The sequence below is a fragment of the Lithobates pipiens genome, unplaced genomic scaffold (genome assembly GCF_037356315.1).
Source record: "Lithobates pipiens isolate NorthernLeopardFrog02 unplaced genomic scaffold, aLitPip1_a1.2 Scaffold_18, whole genome shotgun sequence".
Classification (NCBI taxonomy): Eukaryota; Metazoa; Chordata; class Amphibia; order Anura; family Ranidae; genus Lithobates; species Lithobates pipiens.
Genome location: NW_027507758.1, coordinates 629,402,842 through 629,423,971, shown reverse-complemented (window position 1 = coordinate 629,423,971; position 21,130 = coordinate 629,402,842). Strand labels below are relative to the sequence as shown.

General features: G+C 46.5%; 1 protein-coding gene across 1 annotated transcript in view; it reads right to left on the bottom strand.

Moving 5' to 3' along the window:
• LOC143989912 (uncharacterized) overlaps positions 1 to 21,130 on the bottom strand; it is a 155,889-nt gene that overhangs the window by 116,641 nt on the left and 18,118 nt on the right. The window contains 1 exon segment of the mRNA XM_077490185.1: positions 18,781 to 19,672. Within this exon segment, the coding sequence (XP_077346311.1) occupies positions 18,781 to 19,672 (892 nt within the window).

Here is a 21,130-nt window from a genome sequence, read left to right as displayed (position 1 = left end):
GCGCTGCCTCTGCGCATTATTCTAAAAGTTCTTTGGTGTGGGCCTTTTTTGAGACGAGTGCATCAGATCGCACCGCTGCTATTTGCAACATATGTCTCAAGCGTATCTCGCGTGGCCAAAACATCAGCCGCTTGGGCACCACATGCTTGACCAGACATATGTTGACCTGCCATGCAGCTCGTTGGCAAGCGTACCTCAAAGACCCACACCAAAGAACAAAGCGGACCTCTCCTTGCTCCTCATCAGCTGGGATCTCCAACCCCACTAGACCTTCAGTCCTCTCTGAAACCTGCTCTGAGAGGAATGAAGGTGTAGAATTAGGTGTGTCACAGCCAAGTACTTCCGGGCACTCTGCTAGCGGTACACCCACGTCCGATTATAGCAGGCAAATGTCCCTGCCCCAGCTGCTGGACAGCCAAAAGAAGTTCACTCCCAGCCATCCACATGCCCAGCGGTTGAATGCTAGCTTGGCTAAATTGCTAGCACTTCAACTGCTGCCTTTTCAGTTGGTAGACTCGGCCCCCTTCCGTGAGTTTGTACAATGTGTGGTTCCTCAGTGGCAGGTCCCCAAACGCCACTTTTTCTCACAGAAGGCGATTCCGGTCAGCGGTAAGGTGCATATTACCGCTGACTCATGGTCCAGCAGGCATGGACAGGGACGTTACCTGTCTTTCACGGTCCATTGGGTCACTCTTCTGGCAGCTGGGAAGGATGCAGGGCAAGGTTCAGTAGTATTGGAGGTTGTTCCGCCACCACGCCTCCAAAATGCTACTATTGGTTGTGACACACCTCTCTCCTCCACCCCCTCCTCTTCATCTTCCTCCTTGGCCTCTTCCAGTGCTCTGCCTGCAGAACCAGCGGTGCTCCGTAGGCGTTCCAGGGGCTACGCAAGTACGCAGGCAAAACGATGCCATGCCATGCTTGCGCTGGTTTGTTTGGGGGACAGGAGCCACACTGGGGCAGATGTTTTGTCAGCTCTGCAGGGGCAGGCCGAGAGGTGGTTGACGCCACGCCAGCTTAAGCCAGGAATGGTGGTTTGTGACAATGGCACCAACCTCCTCTCCGCCCTCCGACAGGGACAACTGACCCATGTGCCCTGTGTGGCTCATGTCCTTAACCTGGTGGTGCAGCGGTTTTTGGGCAGGTACCCGGGCTTACAGGATGTCCTGAAGCAGGCCAGGAAAGTCTGTGTGCATTTCCGCTGATCATTTAATGCCTGTGCTTCGCTGGCTGAGCTCCAAAAGGAGTTGAACCTGCCCAAGAACCGCCTTATATGTGACATGCCCACCAGGTGGAACTCAACGTTGGCCATGCTGCAGCGGCTGCACACGCAGCAGAGGGCCATCAATGAGTACCTGTGCGACTACGGCCTCAGGACAGGGTCAGGGGAGCTCGGTTTTTTCTCACCACGCCAGTGGGGCATGATCAGGGATGCATGAACTGCCAAGTCACCGTTTGAGGAGGTCACAAGGATGGTAAGCAGTGACAGTGCATGCATCAGTGACACTGTACCTCTTGTCCACCTCTTGGAGCATACGCTGCGTGGAATAATGGACAAAGCACTTGAGGCAGAACAGAGGCAGGAAGAAGAGGACTTCCTTGCCTCTCAAGGCCCCCTTTATCCAGACAGTGTTCCTGCTGTGCCACCCATTACACAGGAAGAGGAGGAGGAGGAGGAGGATGATTGTGTCAGCATGGAGGTGGAGGCTGGAACTCAGCATCAGCAGCAGCAGCAGTCTTGTAGGGATGATTTACAGTCCCAAGAAACCCGTGGACTTGTACGTGGCTGGGAGGAGGTAGCTGCGGATCATGTTGTCCTTAGTGACCCAGAGGACTCCGGACCGAATGCCTCAGCTAACCTACGCTGCATGGCCTCCCTGATCCTGCAAAGCCTGCGGAAGGATCCTCGTATTCTTTGGATCAAGGAGAGGGACCATTACTGGCTGGCCACTCTCCTTGATCCACGGTACAAGGGTAAGGTTGCCGACCTTATCTTGCCATCGCAGAGGGAGCAGAGGATGAGACATCTCCGGGAGGCCTTGCAGAAAGGTCTGTGCAACGCATTCCCAGAGACTGGGAGGTTACAAACTCCTGGTCCTGGACAACATGTTGCCGAGGCATCGGTCAGAAGGAGCGGTGGAGAAGGTGGCCGTCTGACCGATGCGTTCAGACAATTTTTTAGTCCGCAGCCCCAAGGTATGATCGGTTCTAGCAACCATCGCCAGCGCCTGATTTACATGGTGCAGGAATACCTAGGGGCAAGGTCAGACTTGGACACCTTCCCCACCGAAAATCCTCTGGCTTACTGGTTCTTGAGGATGGATCACTGGCCAGAGCTTGCACAGTATGCAATTGAGCTACTGGCCTGTCCTGCATCCAGCGTTCTTTCGGAACGCACCTTCAGTGCTGCTGGTGGCTTTGTTACCGATCACAGGATGCGCCTGTCCACCGACTCAGTTGATCGACTGACCTTCATCAAGATGAATCAGTCTTGGATTACCCACAGCTACCAAGCACCTGAAGCTGATGTAACCGAATATTTTTTTTTTAAATATCACATCCCTTCAAGACTGCTTATGCCGATGCTGAGTGACTGTCCTGTTATGTTGATTGTCTATCCTCTTCCTCCTCCGCTGATATGTTGGAAGAACATTTTTGGTTCTGGGTGATGCCACCAGCCCAATTTTTCAGCCCCTGTTTAACAGGGGCGTTTAATTACAATTTTTGATGCAATGCTTTGCAGCAGGGCTCATTCCTGCACCACAGCTAGAGTATATGGGAGAGGTTGCAGTGTCGTGGCACCAGCACCAGTGCCTAAGGCCCAATTTTTCAGCCCCTGTTTAACAGGGGAGTTTAATTACAATTTTTTATGCAATGCTTTGCAGCAGGGCTCATTCCTGCACTACAACTAGAGTATATGGGAGAGGTTGTAGTGTCGTGGCACCAGCACCAGTGCCTAAGGCCCAATTTTTCAGCCCCTGTTTAACAGGGGCATTTAATTACAATTTTTGATGCAATGCTTTGCAGCAGGGCTCATTCCTGCACCACAACTAGAGTATATGGGAGAGGTTGCAGTGTCGTGGCACCAGCACCAGCAGCCCAATTTTTCAGCCCCTGTTTAACAGGGGCGTTTAATTAAAATTTTTGATGCAATGCTTTGCAGCAGGGCTCATTCCTGAACCATAACTAGAGTATATGGGAGAGGTTGCAGTGTCGTGGCACCAGCACCAGTGCCTAAGGTCCAATTTTTCAGCCCTAGTTTAACAGGGGCGTTTAATTAAAATTTTTGATGCAATGCTTTGCAGCAGGGCTCATTCCTGAACCATAACTAGAGTATATGGGAGAGGTTGCAGTGTCGTGGCAGCAGCACCAGTGCCTAAGGCCCAATTTTTCAGCCCCTGTTTAACAGGCGCATGTAATTACAATTCTTGATATAATATTTCACAGCAGGGCCCATTCCTGTGCCCACCGAGAGTAACTGTGAGGACTTATAGTGTTGTGGCACCAGCACCACAACCACCAAAGGCCCAATTTTTCTACCACTGTTCAACAATGGCATGTAATTACAATTCTTGATATAATCGTTCACAGCAGGGCGCTCCAGCGCCCACCAAGAGTCACTTTGAGGGCTTACAATGTTGTGGCAACACCAACACCTTGTTCTGCCATTTCTGCAGAGCATATAGGGCAGGCCCCTACTTACAAACGTCTCCTACTTGCAAACGGAAGGAGACAACAGGAAGTGAGATGAAAAAAGACGGACGGTAAAACAAATTATACAGGGGTGATAACCCTTCCCTATGTTTTCCAAAAAGCTTAAGAATAGATTTTTTGACTGGAGCTACACTTTAAAAATGTACCAGTTGAAAATTACAAACAAATTCTACTTAACACAACAAACCTACACAGTCCCTGTCTTGTTTGCACCGCCTGTATACTGCTGTTCTGAGTATATAGGGCCTGGGGGCCACATGTATTTCCTTTTTTTATATGGGTACAGGGTTCCCCTTAATATCCGTTCAAGACCCAAAGGGGCTGGTAATGGGCAGCTACCCATGCCATTTTTCTCAATGATTTTCATCCATATTGCCGGAACCAGATATAACATTAAAACCGCAAGCAGTTTTAAATGACGTTTGTGTTGGCACCTAGTTCTCAGACTTTTAAAGATATTTCAGTGTAGAAATCACTTTTTCACACAGTTTAAAAGCAGATTATCTTTAAATAATATACTGCATATTTCAGTACTATTTAGGCAATTATATCATGTGCTAAACATTATTTTCTTGTGCAATTCTCCAGCTTTTAGCAGAGTAAGGATTTGGGCGCTATTTAGTTTCAGGGAACTATAGTAAATTTGATTTTGGGAGTATTTTATCACCAGCGCTATAGTGAATACCATTTTAGCGCTAATTTGTGCAAATTTGCCTGCATTAGCGCTGCAGTGCTATAGTAAATGACCCCCAAATTGCTGATGAGTTTGTACGACGAGAAACTATCCAGAGAATGATTTTAAAACAACAATGAATCACTGTCAGTTCATCCTAAAACAGCTCCTCCTACTGTCTTATAATCTGTCAAGGGTAATCAGCTGTTTTATCCTGCTGCTTCTCTTGTTAATCCTCATAAAGTTATGGATATTGACATAAAACAAGAGAAATACATCATAGCATTCCCTGATGAAGTCACGTAATAGGTGACGATACGCGTAGGAATAATAGGACTGTTGGACACCGGAAGTGATGTTCAAAGTACAGGTGCGGCGCTCATTTTGTTTTGCAAGTTTTCTGTGATTTTATGTGAGTACCCCTGTTGCCCTTTTGATTTATTCAATAAATAAGTTTGGCATACTTCACTATCTGGGGCTCCTTCCTCTTCCCTTTATGATCTATGTGAATTACTGTGGAGAATCCAGTGGAAACTGGAGCTGTGTAAGGGGATAGATCCAGCCATACCTAGTACAGGATACAGCGCTTTGGATATACATATGTTTTGCTGTTTACCTTACAGCAGTAAGGTAAGGAGCCATTGCACCTGGTATTTGCAGGCACTTTGGAGACACAGGATCACCCAGTCACCCAGGGGCGGACTGACAACTCATGGGGCCCCCGGGCAATAGGAAATTATGGGGCCCCCAGGCAATCAGACATTATGGGGCCACACAGTATACCCAAACACACACACACAGTATACCATCACACAGTATACACAGACATGTTTCTATTGGCTGAGAAGGTACTGGAGAGGTGGAGCAGCTATAATCTCAAAAGGATGTCGGTAAGGGACATTTCAGAGACAGATGTAAAAAAACTACAGATTTTTACATACTTTCCCCGGTTTTACTGAGGCTGGCAACCCTGATAGGGCCCCTAGTTGCCCGGGGCCCTCGGGCAGTGCCCGAGTTGCCCAATGGTCAGTCCGCCCCTGCAGTCACCTATTTAAGCCATTCAGCATTATTCTTTATGGACTTTACATTTTTTTGATTTTGCAATTTTTTGCATTTTGATTTTGTAATTTCTTGCACTGTGTGCATTCACGGACTTGTTATATATTTCTATTATTGCACTTTTTTATGCACCTTCATTCGGATAGAAGCTTTTATTCACATGGATGCATATTTTGCACTTTATGCTTTATAATTTAGCACAGTGGATATTATTCTCATTATTAAGTGGTTTCATGTAACTCAGCTACGGCACATATGCACTTTATTTCATGCTAGCACGTTCATTTATATTTATTCAGTTATTACTGTTAATTTATTTTATTTTATGATTATTAGGAGGTTTTTTGTCACCTTTGGCACTTAGCACTTTGGTGCTTTTTGGAACGCAACACCATATATTGATTTTTTCTTAAGAGAAATACATCATTGCGCAGTGAACCAAAACTCTTAAAAGGTATGAAGGAAAATTACAGCGTATCCACTCACATCTACCAAGATTAATCAAGGTTTATATGCAAACAGTCTGATGCCTATCACAATATATCCTCTCACCGCATCCACAGTGCTTACTGACATGCACACTGGATGTCGTCACTGGATCCTCCCAATGCGTTGTGCCACGTCACGTGACTTTTTCAAGGGTAGCCATGTGACATACAGAGCTCCGTATTTAAACACAGACCAGCGTCCCGGTTGACATAGTGGCGTCAGTCATTCAAAGGATCATCATACTATTTAGCACATACAAGTGATGATTACTGCTGTCATATTCACAATTTGTAGACATATAATTTAATAATACAATCAAATTGAAAAACATACAATAAAGAACTGGAACATTTGGTATTAAAAACTAAAGAGGACCACAATAATGGCACTAGGAATTCTAAAACCATCATTAGACACATAGGTAAAAACATGATTTAAAAAACTCCCTCTATGAAATAACACTCTTCACAATCTGGGATTAGACTCATAACTTATATTATACCTATCTTTTACGTCTTTTATGTTACGATATGTAGACATTATGTTTAGGGAAGCCAGACCTAATGTTCTGTATACGCTCCTGTATTCGTATCCACATAGGTCGTTTAGTTCCTCCTATGTATTGCAAGGAACATGTACATTCCAGTACATACACAACCCCTTCTGATCTGCATGAAATAAAATCTTTTATTTCATATTCTTTTTTCCTGCTACTGGACACAAAATTTGTACATTTATATCCATTAAGATTTGTATTGTGACATGCATAGTATCATCTACAAGGGAAAAAGCCTTTTCCCTGGAAAAAAGTGAATTCATTCGATTTCTTAGGTGGGTCCGGGACATTTCTTGCTACCAAGTCCCTTAAAGTAGGTGCCCGCCTATATATATAAAACAAGGTTTTTCAGGTAAGATCATTTGCAGCACAAACTATCAGCTTGAAGGAGAGACCAATGTTTTCTAATATGTTCAATCTGCCTGTGTTGGCTGCTATAGTTCATTATTAAGGGAATTTCTTGATGTTGTATAGATTTCTTTTCTTTATCTTGAATGAATTCTTCTCGTGGTAAATGGAGGAATTCCTGAATTTTATCTTCTATAAAATCTTCATTATAACCTTTATTTACAAATTTATCTCCTATCATTTTAGCATGTTCCAGATATGTTTTGACTGGTGCAATTTTTTTAAAGACGCATCATAGTTACATAGTTAGTAAGGTTGAATAAAGTGAGTGTGGGTATGTGTCTACAGTAGTGATGGCCGAACGGTTCGCCCGGCGGTCGTTTCGCGGCGAATTTCCGACTTTCGCCGTCCGCGGGTTCGAACGCCTTTTTCCGTCGTTCGCCCCGGCGGACTTACGTGTTTAATGTATACAAGAACTTTAACCTTTCGTGACACGTTTATCATGTGTTACAGGACAACCAATTGAGACATGACAGCTCATGGACACTTGGACATTCCCCCTAACCTATAAATACACCCGATCCGGTGGCCATTTTACATTCTTTCTTCTGTCACTGTAGGGAAAGGATCCTGTGTGGAGTAGGGACAGAGAAAACGCTAGCTATTTGGTACACAAAAGTTCTTTTCAGGACTGGTATAGGTGTTAGGTCAGCAGCCTGAGTTTCTTTTGTCAGTTTAGATAAAGGGACAGAGCGCTGTATGCTGCTATTTTAGGGACAGCTCAGCCAGATTAGTCTTTCTTCATCATCATCATCATCATCATCATTAGCTGTTACTATCAGGTCCACAAAAGAGCTGTTCCAGCTAATCGTTCCAGCCTACTCTTTTTTGCCAATTTGTATAGGGACAGGCAGGAAGCAGTGTGTCAGGCAGTGAGGATAATTTTAAAGACTTGCTGTTACTATTAGTTCCACAAAGGTTCTTTTCAGGACTGGTATCAGTGGTACGGTAATAGGCTTGTACACGTATAATATTCTTTCTTCCAAATATAGAAAGAATATTATACTTGACTGCTGCCCTTCTGCTGCAGTCTGCTAATCATTCACAACTCACTTGTTCCACAAAGCTCTTTATCAGGACTGGTAACTTGGTCTGTCTAGGGTGCTACGGTACATAGGCTTGGGTGCGGTACAGTCTGCTGTTCTGTAAGGACCGCTATCGGTCCACAATACATAGGGTTGCCGTGCACTACTGCTGACCGCTGCCCTATACTGCAGCAGTCCTTCATTGGTATAGGGACTGACGTACAGTCTGCTAATCACTAACACACAACCTGCTTGGTCCACAAAAGTTCTTATAAGGACTGGTAACTTGGTATAGGGTGCTACGGTACATAGGCCTGAGTGCGTTACAGTCTGCTGTTCTGTAAGGACCGCTATCGGTCCACAATACATAGGGTTGCCGTGCACTACTGCTGACCGCTGCCCTATACTGCAGCAGTCCTTCAGCGGTATAGGGACTGACGCACAGTCTGCTAAACACTAACACACAACCTGCTTGGTCCACAAAAGTTTTTATAAGGACTGGTAACTTGGTATAGGGTGCTACGGTACATAGGCCTGAGTGCAGTACAGTCTGCTGTTCTGTAAGGACCGCTATCGGTCCACAATACATAGGGTTGCCGTGCACTACTGCTGACCGCTGCCCTATACTGCAGCAGTCCTTCATTGGTATAGGGACTGACGTACAGTCTGCTAATCACTAACACACAACCTGCTTGGTCCACAAAAGTTCTTATAAGGACTGGTAACTTGGTATAGGGTGCTACGGTACATAGGCCTGAGTGCGTTACAGTCTGCTGTTCTGTAAGGACCGCTATCGGTCCACAATACATAGGGTTGCCGTGCACTACTGCTGACCGCTGCCCTATACTGCAGCAGTCCTTCATTGGTATAGGGACTGACGTACAGTCTGCTAATCACTAACACACAACCTGCTTGTTCCACAAAAGTTCTTATAAGGACTGGTAACTTGGTATAGGGTGCTACGGTACATAGGCCTGAGTGCGTTACAGTCTGCTGTTCTGTAAGGACCGCTATCGGTCCACAATACATAGGGTTGCCGTGCACTACTGCTGACCGCTGCCCTATACTGCAGCAGTCCTTCATTGGTATAGGGACTGACGTACAGTCTGCTAATCACTAACACACAACCTGCTTGGTCCACAAAAGTTCTTATAAGGACTGGTAACTTGGTATAGGGTGCTACGGTACATAGGCCTGAGTGCGTTACAGTCTGCTGTTCTGTAAGGACCGCTATCGGTCCACAATACATAGGGTTGCCGTGCACTACTGCTGACCGCTGCCCTATACTGCAGCAGTCCTTCAGCGGTATAGGGACTGACGCACAGTCTGCTAAACACTAACACACAACCTGCTTGGTCCACAAAAGTTTTTATAAGGACTGGTAACTTGGTATAGGGTGCTACGGTACATAGGCCTGAGTGCGTTACAGTCTGCTGTTCTGTAAGGACCGCTATCGGTCCACAATACATAGGGTTGCCGTGCACTACTGCTGACCGCTGCCCTATACTGCAGCAGTCCTTCATTGGTATAGGGACTGACGTACAGTCTGCTAATCACTAACACACAACCTGCTTGGTCCACAAAAGTTCTTATAAGGACTGGTAACTTGGTATAGGGTGCTACGGTACATAGGCTTGAGTGCGGTACAGTCTGCTGTTCTGTAAGGACCGCTATCGGTCCACAATAGATAGGGTTGACGTGCACCACTGCTGACCGCTGCCCTATACTGCAGCAGTCCTTCAGCGGTATAGGGACTGACGTACAGTCTGCTAAACACTAATACACAACCTGCTTGGTCCACAAAAGTTCTTATAAGGACTGGTAACTTGGTATAGGGTGCTACGGTACATAGGCTTGAGTGCGGTACAGTCTGCTGTTCTGTAAGGACCGCTATAGGTCCACAATAGATAGGGTTGACGTGCACCACTGCTGACCGCTCACCTATACTGCAGCAGTCCTTCAGCGGTATAGGGACTAAGAGTTTTGTCACAGGGTCATTTAAAAAATGACATGCAGAGGAAGAGGCAGGCCCTTCCGCAGGGGTGGTAGGGGTAGGGCAGGAGCAACAGGCTTGAGCCAAAGTGGGAAGTTGCAGAAGGTGCGTTCAATTACTTTAAAGGATGCACCAGACTTGGTTGAGTGGCTCGCTCAGCCTTACTCTTCTGCACCCTCCTCATCCTCTCGATCTGCACCCTCTTCTTCACTCTCTGCTATGTGCACCCCCAAAGACACTACCACCAACAACACGACCACCACCACCACCACCACATACCTTCCGCTTGAGTCACTGGAATTATTTTCCGATCCATATCAAGAGGACATTTCTGATGCGCAGCCACTCTTGGTATTGGATCAGGAAGAGGAGGTAGCAACAAGCGCTACTCAGCAGTCTGACGCCAGTACCCAGATCAGCCCAAGGAGGAGGTTGGTCCCCGGTGTTGCTGCCTACTCTACTTATAGCGGTGGGGAAGGTGACGTTGATGATGACGTGTCTAGTGATGTCACGTGGGTGCCCACAAGAGAGGAAGAGGAGGGGAGTTCAGAGGGAGATATGGACCAGCAGATAGGGAGGAGAAGCAGCAATGACTTACATTGCACAGCAGGGACAAAGCAGACTGCAAATGTATCAGGAGCGAGTCATCGACCATGTACGGTCACATCTGGCGCTCCCAGGACACCGGCACATGGCTCCGCAGTGTGGGCTTTTTTTAACGTGTCCGCTGCTGACAATAGCGTTGCCATCTGCAATCTTTGCAGTCAACGCGTTAGTCGCGGTAAGCCCAATACTCACCTAGGGACGACCGCCTTAAGAAGGCACATGAGCAGCCATCACCGAGCCCAGTGGGAGCAACGGAACACACAAAGCCACACTGCAGGCTCTCACCGTCCAGCCTCGTCTTCTACTTCTCCTTCTCCTCTCTCCTCACAATTGTCCTCCACTCCACCTTCCATCACGCCAAGCTCACATTTTTCTGCAAAAAGGCAGGCTTCCGTGGGCCTAATGTTTGAGCGTAAAAAAATGATGACGCCGGATAACCCTCTTGCCCAACGGTTGGCGGCTGGCTTGTCAGAACTCATAGCCCGCCAACTACTGCCATATAAACTGGTGGACTCGGAGGCCTTTCGCAAATTTGTGGCCATTGGAACACCACAATGGAAGGTCCCAGGAAGGAAGTATTTCTCAGAGAAGGGCATCCCAGAGCTATATGGCCATGTTCAGCGGCAAGTGAATGTATCTCTGGCACACAGTGTCGGTGCCAAGATACATCTGACCACAGACACGTGGTCTAGCAAACACGGGCAGGGAAGGTATATCAGTTTTACTGCCCACTGGGTGAACCTTCTGACGGCCGTCAAGCATGTAACCCGTGGCACCCGTGTAGATTTGGTTTTACCGCCACGGATTGCATGCAGGCCTGACTCTTCTTCTCCTCCTCCTACTCCATCCTCCTCCCTCTCCTCCTCAGCTGCCTCCTCCTTTTCCGCTGCTAGCGTCTCTTCCACTGCACCGCCCAAGCTCCCCAGAACCTATTCCACATGCCAGGTGAGACGTTGCCATGCCGTGCTGCGTCTGTTGTGCCTGGAAGCAAAGAGCCACACTGGCCCGGCACTCCTTTCAGCTTTGCGTTCACAGGCAGATGAGTGGCTAACACCGCTCAATTTGACAGTTGGTAAAGTGGTGTGTGACAACGGTGCCAATCTGCTTAGCGCATTGAAACAGGGCAAAATCACGCACGTGCCGTGCATGGCACACGTCTTAAACTTGGTCGTGCAGCGATTCCTTGTCAAATACCCTGGGGTCCAGGACATCTTGCGGCAGGCAAGGAAAATCTCGGCCCATTTCAGAAGATCTTACACGGCCATGGCTCGCCTTGCTGACATTCAGCGGCGACACCATCTGCCGGTCAGACGTCTTATTTGCGATTGCCCGACGCGATGGAACTCAACCTTCTATATGCTTGATAGGCTGCTCCAGCAGAAACGTGCAGTTAACGTCTACCTGTATGAACTCTGCGAAAGAAACGGTTCTGGGGAGCTGGGTTTTTTTTCACCGCGCCAGTGGCTGCTCATGCGCGACACATGCAGACTTCTGCGGCCATTTGAGGAGATCACCAAACTGGTCAGTCGCAGCCATGGCGCCATCAGTGACATGGTACCTTATGCCTTCTTTCTGGAGCGTGCATTGCGTCGTGTCATTGATCAGGCTGTGGAGGAGCAGGAGCGGGAAGATGAGGAAGTCGCAATGCTGGATGAATTCCCAGGGGGGGCTACTCTATCTGAGACAAGTCAACAACAGGAGTCTGATGAGGAGTCAGAGGAGGATGGTGCCGGGGCGGATGAGCAGGAGCAAGAAGAGCATGCTTTAAACCTTTCTGGGATCCCTGTTGTGCGAGGATGGGGAGAGGAGAATGAAGAGGACGACATTATCCTGGATGATGAGCAGGAGCCAGGCCACCACACCGCTTCCACTTTAGTGCAAATGGGGGCCTTCATGCTCCAGTGTTTTAATAGGGACCCCCGTATAAAAAGCATGAGGGTCAAGGACCAGTACTGGGTGGCAACGTACTTAGACCCCCGGTACAAACACAAAATGGCGGAAATGTTACCGCCGTCGCAGAGGGCTGTCAGAATGCAGCACTTCCAGGCCTTGCTTCGAGAAATGCTGCATTCTGCTTTTGCGTGCGCTGGCAGAGGAGCAATTCCCACTCCCAGAGAAGGATTTGCGGGTACCAATCCAACAGCGCCTGCAAGAAGAGGCCGGTTTGAAGATGTGTTGGTGACTTCGGATATGAGGTCATTCTTTCAGCCGACCCATCGACAGGTGTCATCCGGATCCAGCATCAGGGAACGCCTAGACCGTCAGGTGTCCGACTACATTGGGTTAACGGCCGATGTGGACGCTCTGAGGAGTGATGAACCCCTAGACTACTGGGTGGGCAGGCTTGACCTCTGGCCAGAGCTTGCCCAATTTGCAATCGAACTGTTGGCTTGCCCCTCATCCAGTGTCCTGTCCGAAAGGACGTTCAGCGCAGCAGGGGGGATTGTGACCGATAAGCGTACTCGCCTAGCTCACCACAGTGTTAACTACCTCACATTTCTAAAAATGAATGAGGCATGGATCTCGGAGGAATTCAACACATGTGATCAGTAGACCATGTATATGTCTATAAACAATTTTTGGAATCAAGCACACAGACCTTCTTAATTCATTTGGCTCACTTCCCTGACCCAAAAAAGCACACCGTACTATATGCCCCTACCCTCCTCTTTGAAGAGGTTGAGCGGTGTCATATTTCTACTGGGGCTGCTTATTATGAGGGGTTCCCACCATCCCTGTGCTGTGCTGACTTCCTCCTGGGTGTTCTTATTATGAGGGGCTCCCACCATCCCTGTGCTGTGCTGACTTCCTCCTGGGGGTTCTTATTATGAGGGGATCACACCATCCCTGTGCTGTGCTGACTTCCTCCTGGGGCTGCTTACGGTGCTGCTGTCAGCGCTGTATGTCACGGAGCTGCTGTCAGCGCTGTATGTCACGGAGCTGCTGTCAGCGCTGTATGTCACGGAGCTGCTGTCAGCGCTGTATGTCACGGAGCTGCTGTCAGCGCTGTATGTCACGGAGCTGCTGTCAGCGCTGTATGTCACGGAGCTGCTGTCAGCGCTGTATGTCACGGAGCTGCTGTCAGCGCTGTATGTCACGGAGCTGCTGTCAGCGCTGTATGTCACGGAGCTGCTGTCAGCGCTGTATGTCACGGAGCTGCTGTCAGCGCTGTATGTCACGGTGCTGCTGTCAGCGCTGTATGTCACGGAGCTGCTGTCAGCGCTGTATGTCACGGAGCTGCTGTCAGTGCTGTATGTCACGGAGCTGCTGTCAGCGCTGTATGTCACGGAGCTGCTGTCAGCGCTGTATGTCACGGAGCTGCTGTCAGCGCTGTATGTCACGGTGCTGCTGTCAGCGCTGTATGTCACGGAGCTGCTGTCAGCGCTGTATGTCACGGAGCTGCTGTCAGCGCTGTATGTCACGGAGCTGCTGTCAGCGCTGTATGTCACGGAGCTGCTGTCAGCGCTGTATGTCACGGAGCTGCTGTCAGCGCTGTATGTCACGGTGCTGATGTCAGTGCTCTGTATTACGGTGCTGCTGTCAGTGCTCTGTATCTCCTGCACCCTCTTGTTTGCCTACCCTGGTCCCTGACCTTCCCTCTCCTCCATTGCCTTCATTAGCTCCATAGTCCTGAATTGTCAGAACAATTTCCCAAATAAAAAAAAAATGCTTGTAGTTATCGATCCCAAATTCACCTCATACATGTATTATGCTATTGTCCAGGTGGTGGGACTACGTGCTACCCCCTAATAATTACCCCGTGGCCGCAAATTCGACCTAAAGGTTTGCGAAATTCGCCTCCCATTGAAGTCAATGGAGCCCGCGGCGAACGGTCGTTTTCGCGAACGTTTGTGTCCGTTCGCGTTTCGCGTTCGCGAAACGTCCCGTCGGAAGTTCGTCCATCACTAGTCTACAGTAGTCCCTATCCCTGTACATTATGTCTTATTAAGATGCTCATCTATTATTATTATTATTTATGGTACCCATATAGTGCTGTCAATTTACACAGTGCTCCACACACACATCACACACTCACATCGGTCCCTACCCTCAAGGAGCCCACAATCCAAGGTCCCCAACTCACATTCATATACCAGGGACAATTTTGGACAGAAGCCAATTTACTTACCGGCATGTCTTTGGAGTGTGCAAGGAAATTGGAGTACCCGAAGGAAACCCATGCAGGCACAGGGAGAACATGCAAACTCCAGGCAGGTAGTGTCATGGTTAGGATTTGAACCAGTGACCCTTTTTACTGCTAGGCAAGAGTGGTAACCACTACACCACTGAGCCGCCTCATTTGGCCTTTAAGGATATTAATAAGCCACGGGTCACAGTGGCAGCTATGGTTTTAGTTATTAAACCCCCCTGCAGTTGTATTTCCAGATCAAGGAAATAAATACTTATATCACTGATTACATAGGTGAGTTTGATATTTTTCTGATTATCATTCAGTCTGTCAAAGAATTGAACCAGGCTATCTTCATCAGCTTTCCATATTACAATGCAATTGTCTATAAATCTTCTGTATAGGATCAGATCTTCAGGTATATCAGAATATATAGCTTGCTCCTCCTATTTGGCACACTGGGTGCATACTTTGCACCCATTCCTATCCCACTGAGCTGTCTATAGTAGTCTGTATTGTACCAGAAATAGTTGTGCTGCATTCCATATGCTAGGCATCTCAATATGAATCTTTTTTGTTTGGAAATAAGGTTGCTAAACTTTTCCAGAGCCCATCTGGATGCCAGAATGGCCTCCTCATGGTCTATTATTGTATACAATTATGCCACATGAACTGTGGCTAACAAATACTTCTGTTGCGGCACTACTTCTATAGTATTTAACTACTTTCTGACTGCCGGCAGTCAAATGACGGCCAGGCGGTGCACCTATTGTGGCCGTCGTATGACAGCCTCCCGTTTAAACAGGGAATGCGCGCGATCGGGATGAACAGCCATTGGTTATGGCTGTTTACCACGTGATCGGCCGTGACTTCATCACGGCCGATCACAGATGGTCACACCCCCACTGTGCACGGCGCATTCGCGCGCGATCGCGAGCGCGCTGCGTGTGCACGTCAGTGGCGGCGTGTTCCCAGGGAACACTGCTCGTCACTGATGCTGGTAAACAGCCATTGGCTGGCTGTTTACCCACGTGATCGGCTGTGATCCTTTCACAACCGATCACTAAAATGTAAACAAATGGCGGTAACGAGATGTTACCGGGTTCTCCTCCTCACACACTGATCGTGTGTGAGGAGGAGATTGTGGTAACATCTCGTTACCGCCTACAGTGTACACCAATCACACTGATTGCCCTCCCCAATAAAGTGGACCTGTCACCACCCCTCATAGTACCTGTCACTCACAGTCCATCAGAGTACCTGTCACAGTCCATCAGAGTACTTGAGTACCTGTCACAGTCCATCAGAGTACTTGAGTACCTGTCACAGTCCATCAGAGTATTTGAGTACCTGTCACAGTCCATCAGAGTACCAGAGTACCTGTCACAGCCCATCAGAGTACCCGAGTACCTGTCACAGTTCATCTGAGTACCCGAGTACCTGTCACAGTTCATCTGAGTACCCGAGTACCTGTCACAGTTCATCTGAGTACCTGTCCCAGTCCATCTGAGTACCCATCACAGTTCATCTGAGTACCTGTCACAGTTCATCTGAGTACCTGAGTACCTGTCACAGTTCATCTGAGTACCCGAGTACCTGTCACAGTTCATCTGAGTACCCGAGTACCTATCACCGCCCTTCAGAGTACCCAAATACCAGTCACCAGGCCATCAGAGAACCTGTCACCAGGCCATCAGAGTACCCGAGTACATGTCACCAGGCCATCAGAGTACCCAAGTACCTGTCACCAGGCCATCAGAGTACCCGAGTACCTGTCACCAGGCCATCAGAGTACCCGAGTACCTGTCACCAGGCCATCAGAGTACCCGAGTACCTGTCACCAGGCCATCAGAGTACCAGAGTACCTATCTGCAGCCCATCAGAGTACCTGAGTACCTATTTGCAGCCCATGCCTCATAGAATATACGTTGGGGTGTTTGCTTTCCAAAATGGGGTCATTTTGTGGGTAATTTCACTGTCCTGGTGGTCCAGGACCTTCAAAAGTGTGATAGGTAGGAATGAAATGAGATGTGTCATTTATGCTCCTAGACCGCCTAAACGTACTACTTCAATGTTCGGCCTCTCTATGTGACCAGGCTGTGTAAAAGTCCTACACATGTGGTATTGCCATACTCGGGAGGAGTAGCAGAATGTGTTTTGGGGTGTAATGTTTGCTATATACATGCTATGTGTTAGAAATATCTTATAAATTGACAACTTTGTGTAAAAAAAAAATGTGTTTTCATTTTTTTCCACATATTCCAAAAACTTCTGGAAAAAAATGAACCGTTCAAAAGACTCATTATGCCTCACAGATTATACATTGGGGTGTTTGCTTTCCAAAATGGGGTCATTTTATGGGAAATTCCATTGTCCTGGTACTCCAGGGCCTTCAAATGTGTAATAGGTGGTTGAGAAATGAGATGCGTCATTTTTGCTCGTAGAACGTCTGAAGGTACTACATCAATGTTGGTGCTCTGTATGTGGCCAGGCTGTGTAAAAGTCTCACACATGTGGTATCGCCATACTCGGGAAAAGTAGCAGAATGTATTTTGGGGTGTAATTTGTTGTATGCATATGCTGTGTGTGAGAAATAACCTGATAATATGACAATTTTGTAAAAAAAAATCATAAAAAAAAAAATCTTCATTTTGCAAAGAATTGTGGGAAAAAATTACAACTTAAAAAAACTCACCATGCTACTTACTTAATACCTTGGAATGTCTACTTTCTAAAAAGGGGTCATTTGGGGGGTATTTGTACTTTCCTGACTTGTTAGTGTCTCAAGAAATGAGATACACCTGATGTACTGAAGGCCTGATCAGATGTGATCAATTTTCAGTGATTGGCACCATAGTTTGTAGACTCTATAACTTTCACAAAGACCAAATAATATATACTAATGTGGGTTATTTTTACCAAAGATATGTAGCAGTATAAATTTTGGCCAAAATGTATGAAGAAAAATTACTAATTAGCAAAAATGTATGACAGAAACAAAGAAAAAGGCATTTTTTTTCACAAAATTTAAGTTTTATTTTATTTATAGCACAAAAAATAAAAAACCCACTAGTGATTAAATACCACTAAAAGAAAGCTCTATTTGTGTGGAAAAAAGGACGCAAGTTTCATATGGGTACAGTGTTGCAAGATTGAGTAATTGTCATTCAAACTGTGAGAGCGCTGAAAGCTGAAAATTGGTCTGGTCAGGAAGGGGGTGTAAGTGCACTGTATTGAGGTGGTTAATATCTAGATTAAATGTTTGGTGTCCCTAGATTTGTCTGTGATACTAAAGGCTGTATGAATTTTTCCATGTATTCACCTAACCTTGCATTAATCGCTAGGTGTCTGACTGCTTGCATATAGGCCTTGATTAATCTTGGTAGATGTGAGTGGATACGCTGTCATTTTCCATCAAACCTTTTAAGAGTTTTGGTTCACTGCGCAATGATGTATTTCTCTTGTTTTATGTCAATAGCCATACCTTTATGAGGATTAACAAGAGAAGTAGCAGGGTAAAACAGCTGATTACCCCTGACGGATTATAAGCCAGTAGGAAGAGCTGTTTTAGGATGAACTGCTAGTGATTCGTTATTATTTTAAAATCATTCTCTGGATAGTTTCTCATCGTACAAACTCATCAGCATTTGTGGACAATTTATGTATTTATTTGGGAGCATCATTAGATCTCCCTATTTTGATGCTGTTATATAGAGGGTTTATTATAGCGCCTTATGAACCGTTTCTTATATGATGAAGTTCAGCCATGGAGTATATCTGAGGTGTATATCAGGGTGTGCTTCTTCCCCACATGAGAGCTGTGATGTCCAGCAACATTTATATAGAAGACATTTCCCGCACTCAAGGCACTAATACACCTCGAGGGTTGTGTGGGATCCCTGATGTACAGGAAGACAGGACTTCAGTGAGGAACAATTCCCTCACACAGGACAGGAATATGGTTTCTCCTCCGTGTGAGATCTCTGATGTGTGCAAAGATTGGACTTCTGAGAAAAACATTTCCTGCACACAGGACAGGAATATGGCTTCTCCCCCGTGTGAGATCTCTGATGTTTGGAAAGACTGGATTTCTCTGAAAAACATTTCCCACACTCAGGACAGGAATACGGCTTCTCCCCCGTGTGAGATCTCTGATGTGTGTTAAGATTGTACTTTACTGAAAAACATTTCCCGCACTCAGGGCAGGAAAATGGCTTCTCCCCCGTGTGAGATCTCTGATGTTTGTAAAGATAATACTTCACTGCAAAACATTTCCCGCACTCAGGACAGGAATACGGCTTCTCCCCCGTGTGAGATCTCTGATGTGTGTAAAGATCAGACTTCACTGAAAAACATTTCCCGCACTCAGGACAGGAAAACGGCTTCTCACCTGTGTGAGATCTCTGATGTCTGTAAAGATGGGACTTCACTGAAAAACATTTCCCACACTCAGGACAGGAAAACGGCTTCTCCCCTGTGTGAGATCTCTGATGTTTGGAAAGACTGGCCTTCTCTGAAAAACATTTCCCGCACTCAGGACAGGAAAATGGCTTCTCTCCCGTGTGAGATCTCTGATGTGTGTTAAGATTGTACTTTACTGAAAAACATTTCCCGCACTCAGGACAGGAAAATGGCTTCTCCCCCCTGTGAGATCTCTGATGTCTGTAAAGATAATATTTCACTGCAAAACATTTCCCGCACTCAGGACAGGAATACGGCTTCTCTCCTGTGTGAGATCTTATATGCCTTTTAAGTTTGGATTTAGAAGGGAAACACTTCCCACACTCAGTACAGGAAAATCTCTTCTCTGTTGGAAGGACGGCCCCGTCCCTCACAGTCTGAGGTTCCTCAGGATAAGAGGAATACGATGGTCCATCTACACTGTGTGGTGCCGGATGGACATTTGAGGTAGTCGGGTTTTCTCCTGGACTATACTGTGTGATGTCCTCATCTTCTACTTTACAGTCTGGAGACAAAGTGAGACAATCCTCTGAGGTTTTCCTCATCTCCCGTCCATCTACTAAAACAGAAATAAAAAGATTATTACTAGACATGAGCAGATTGGTTCCCCAAAACCAGGACTCCGCCCACATTCCTACCATTCCCCCTCAAGGTAACTAGTAAATGGGTCCTCTGTAGGGCGGCAACTGATTATTTTCAGAATTGATTAATTGGCTGATTATTGTCTTGATTAATTGGATAAAAACCTCAAAAATGTTGGTGTATAATTGAGTTAATATTCTTGAATATCTATATACAGTGGTAGATACAAATATCCAGATATATAGTTGGATATTTAATTTACTCTGAGAATAACAGACAGATAGATGTATTATTAGAGGGTGAATCTGCTACATATCAGAATCAGAGATCAACATTATTAAAATGTAAAAAAAAGAGGTAAAACGCTGTTTTGTAGATGATCAGACAGGAGTGTAATATAAAAACGGATGACAGACTCACGTGTCATAGATAGGTAGGTGGGTACAAGCTCCCTGCACCTGATTTCACTTATGCTGGCCATACACACAGGGCTGTTATTAAGGCAGGGCAAAAAGGGCAGCTGCCCTGGACCCTGTCATTGTTGTGAGGCCCAAAGCAACTGCCTCATACTTGCCAACTATCCTGGTTTAAATTCCCTTGTCCCTTGAGGTTTTAGTCCTGTGCTGTGTCCCAATATCTCACTGTGAAGTGTTGCTACTAATGCTGACCAGCTCTGCCCTATTGATGTGCACAGATGACTCACCTGCAGACCGTGCGTTTACATGGAAATTACCGGCATATCTAAATAACGGCAGCATTCATATGTAAATAGTGGAGGCCGGCGGCATTGATAGGTATATCATACCCCCCTGAGGTCATATCCACAGTAATCTCTAGCAACCAACCAACAAGCAGAAATCATGTGCTGTAACCTCTAGTAACTAATCATTGAGCCGTAATGTGTGCTGTAACCTCTAGCAACCAGTCAGTGAGCGGTAATGGTACACCGATCTCAATAGCTGCCTGATCTGATTCAGTAAACTGACTGAGTCTAGCTGCTATTTAATGTATGTCTCAGAGCAGGTGGAGAGAAAAACTGCATGGGGGGGCGCCCTAGGTTTTGCCCGGGGTCCAATCAATATTAAAGATGGCCCTGCGTACACAAACTAATTTTTCTTTAAAGAAACATTTATACAATTTTCTGACTATTAGTGGGGTCAAATCGGCGTTGATTTTCCACCACAGTGACGGGAAAATTCAAAGGAGCAGAACAGAAAACTTTTCTTGGTCAAACTAATTTTCACATGGTGTGTGTGGTTTGTGGTCAGAAGTTACATTCATTATAAAATTGAATGTTAAAAGCAAGTGGAATTTTCAAACTACACTCGTCCAATCATTGGCAAATAATTTTCATACAAATACTTGTGCGGAGATTCTCATCCAAAAATCGATCCGTGTATGGCCAGCATAGGACATTTAGCAGCAGCAGCATGAT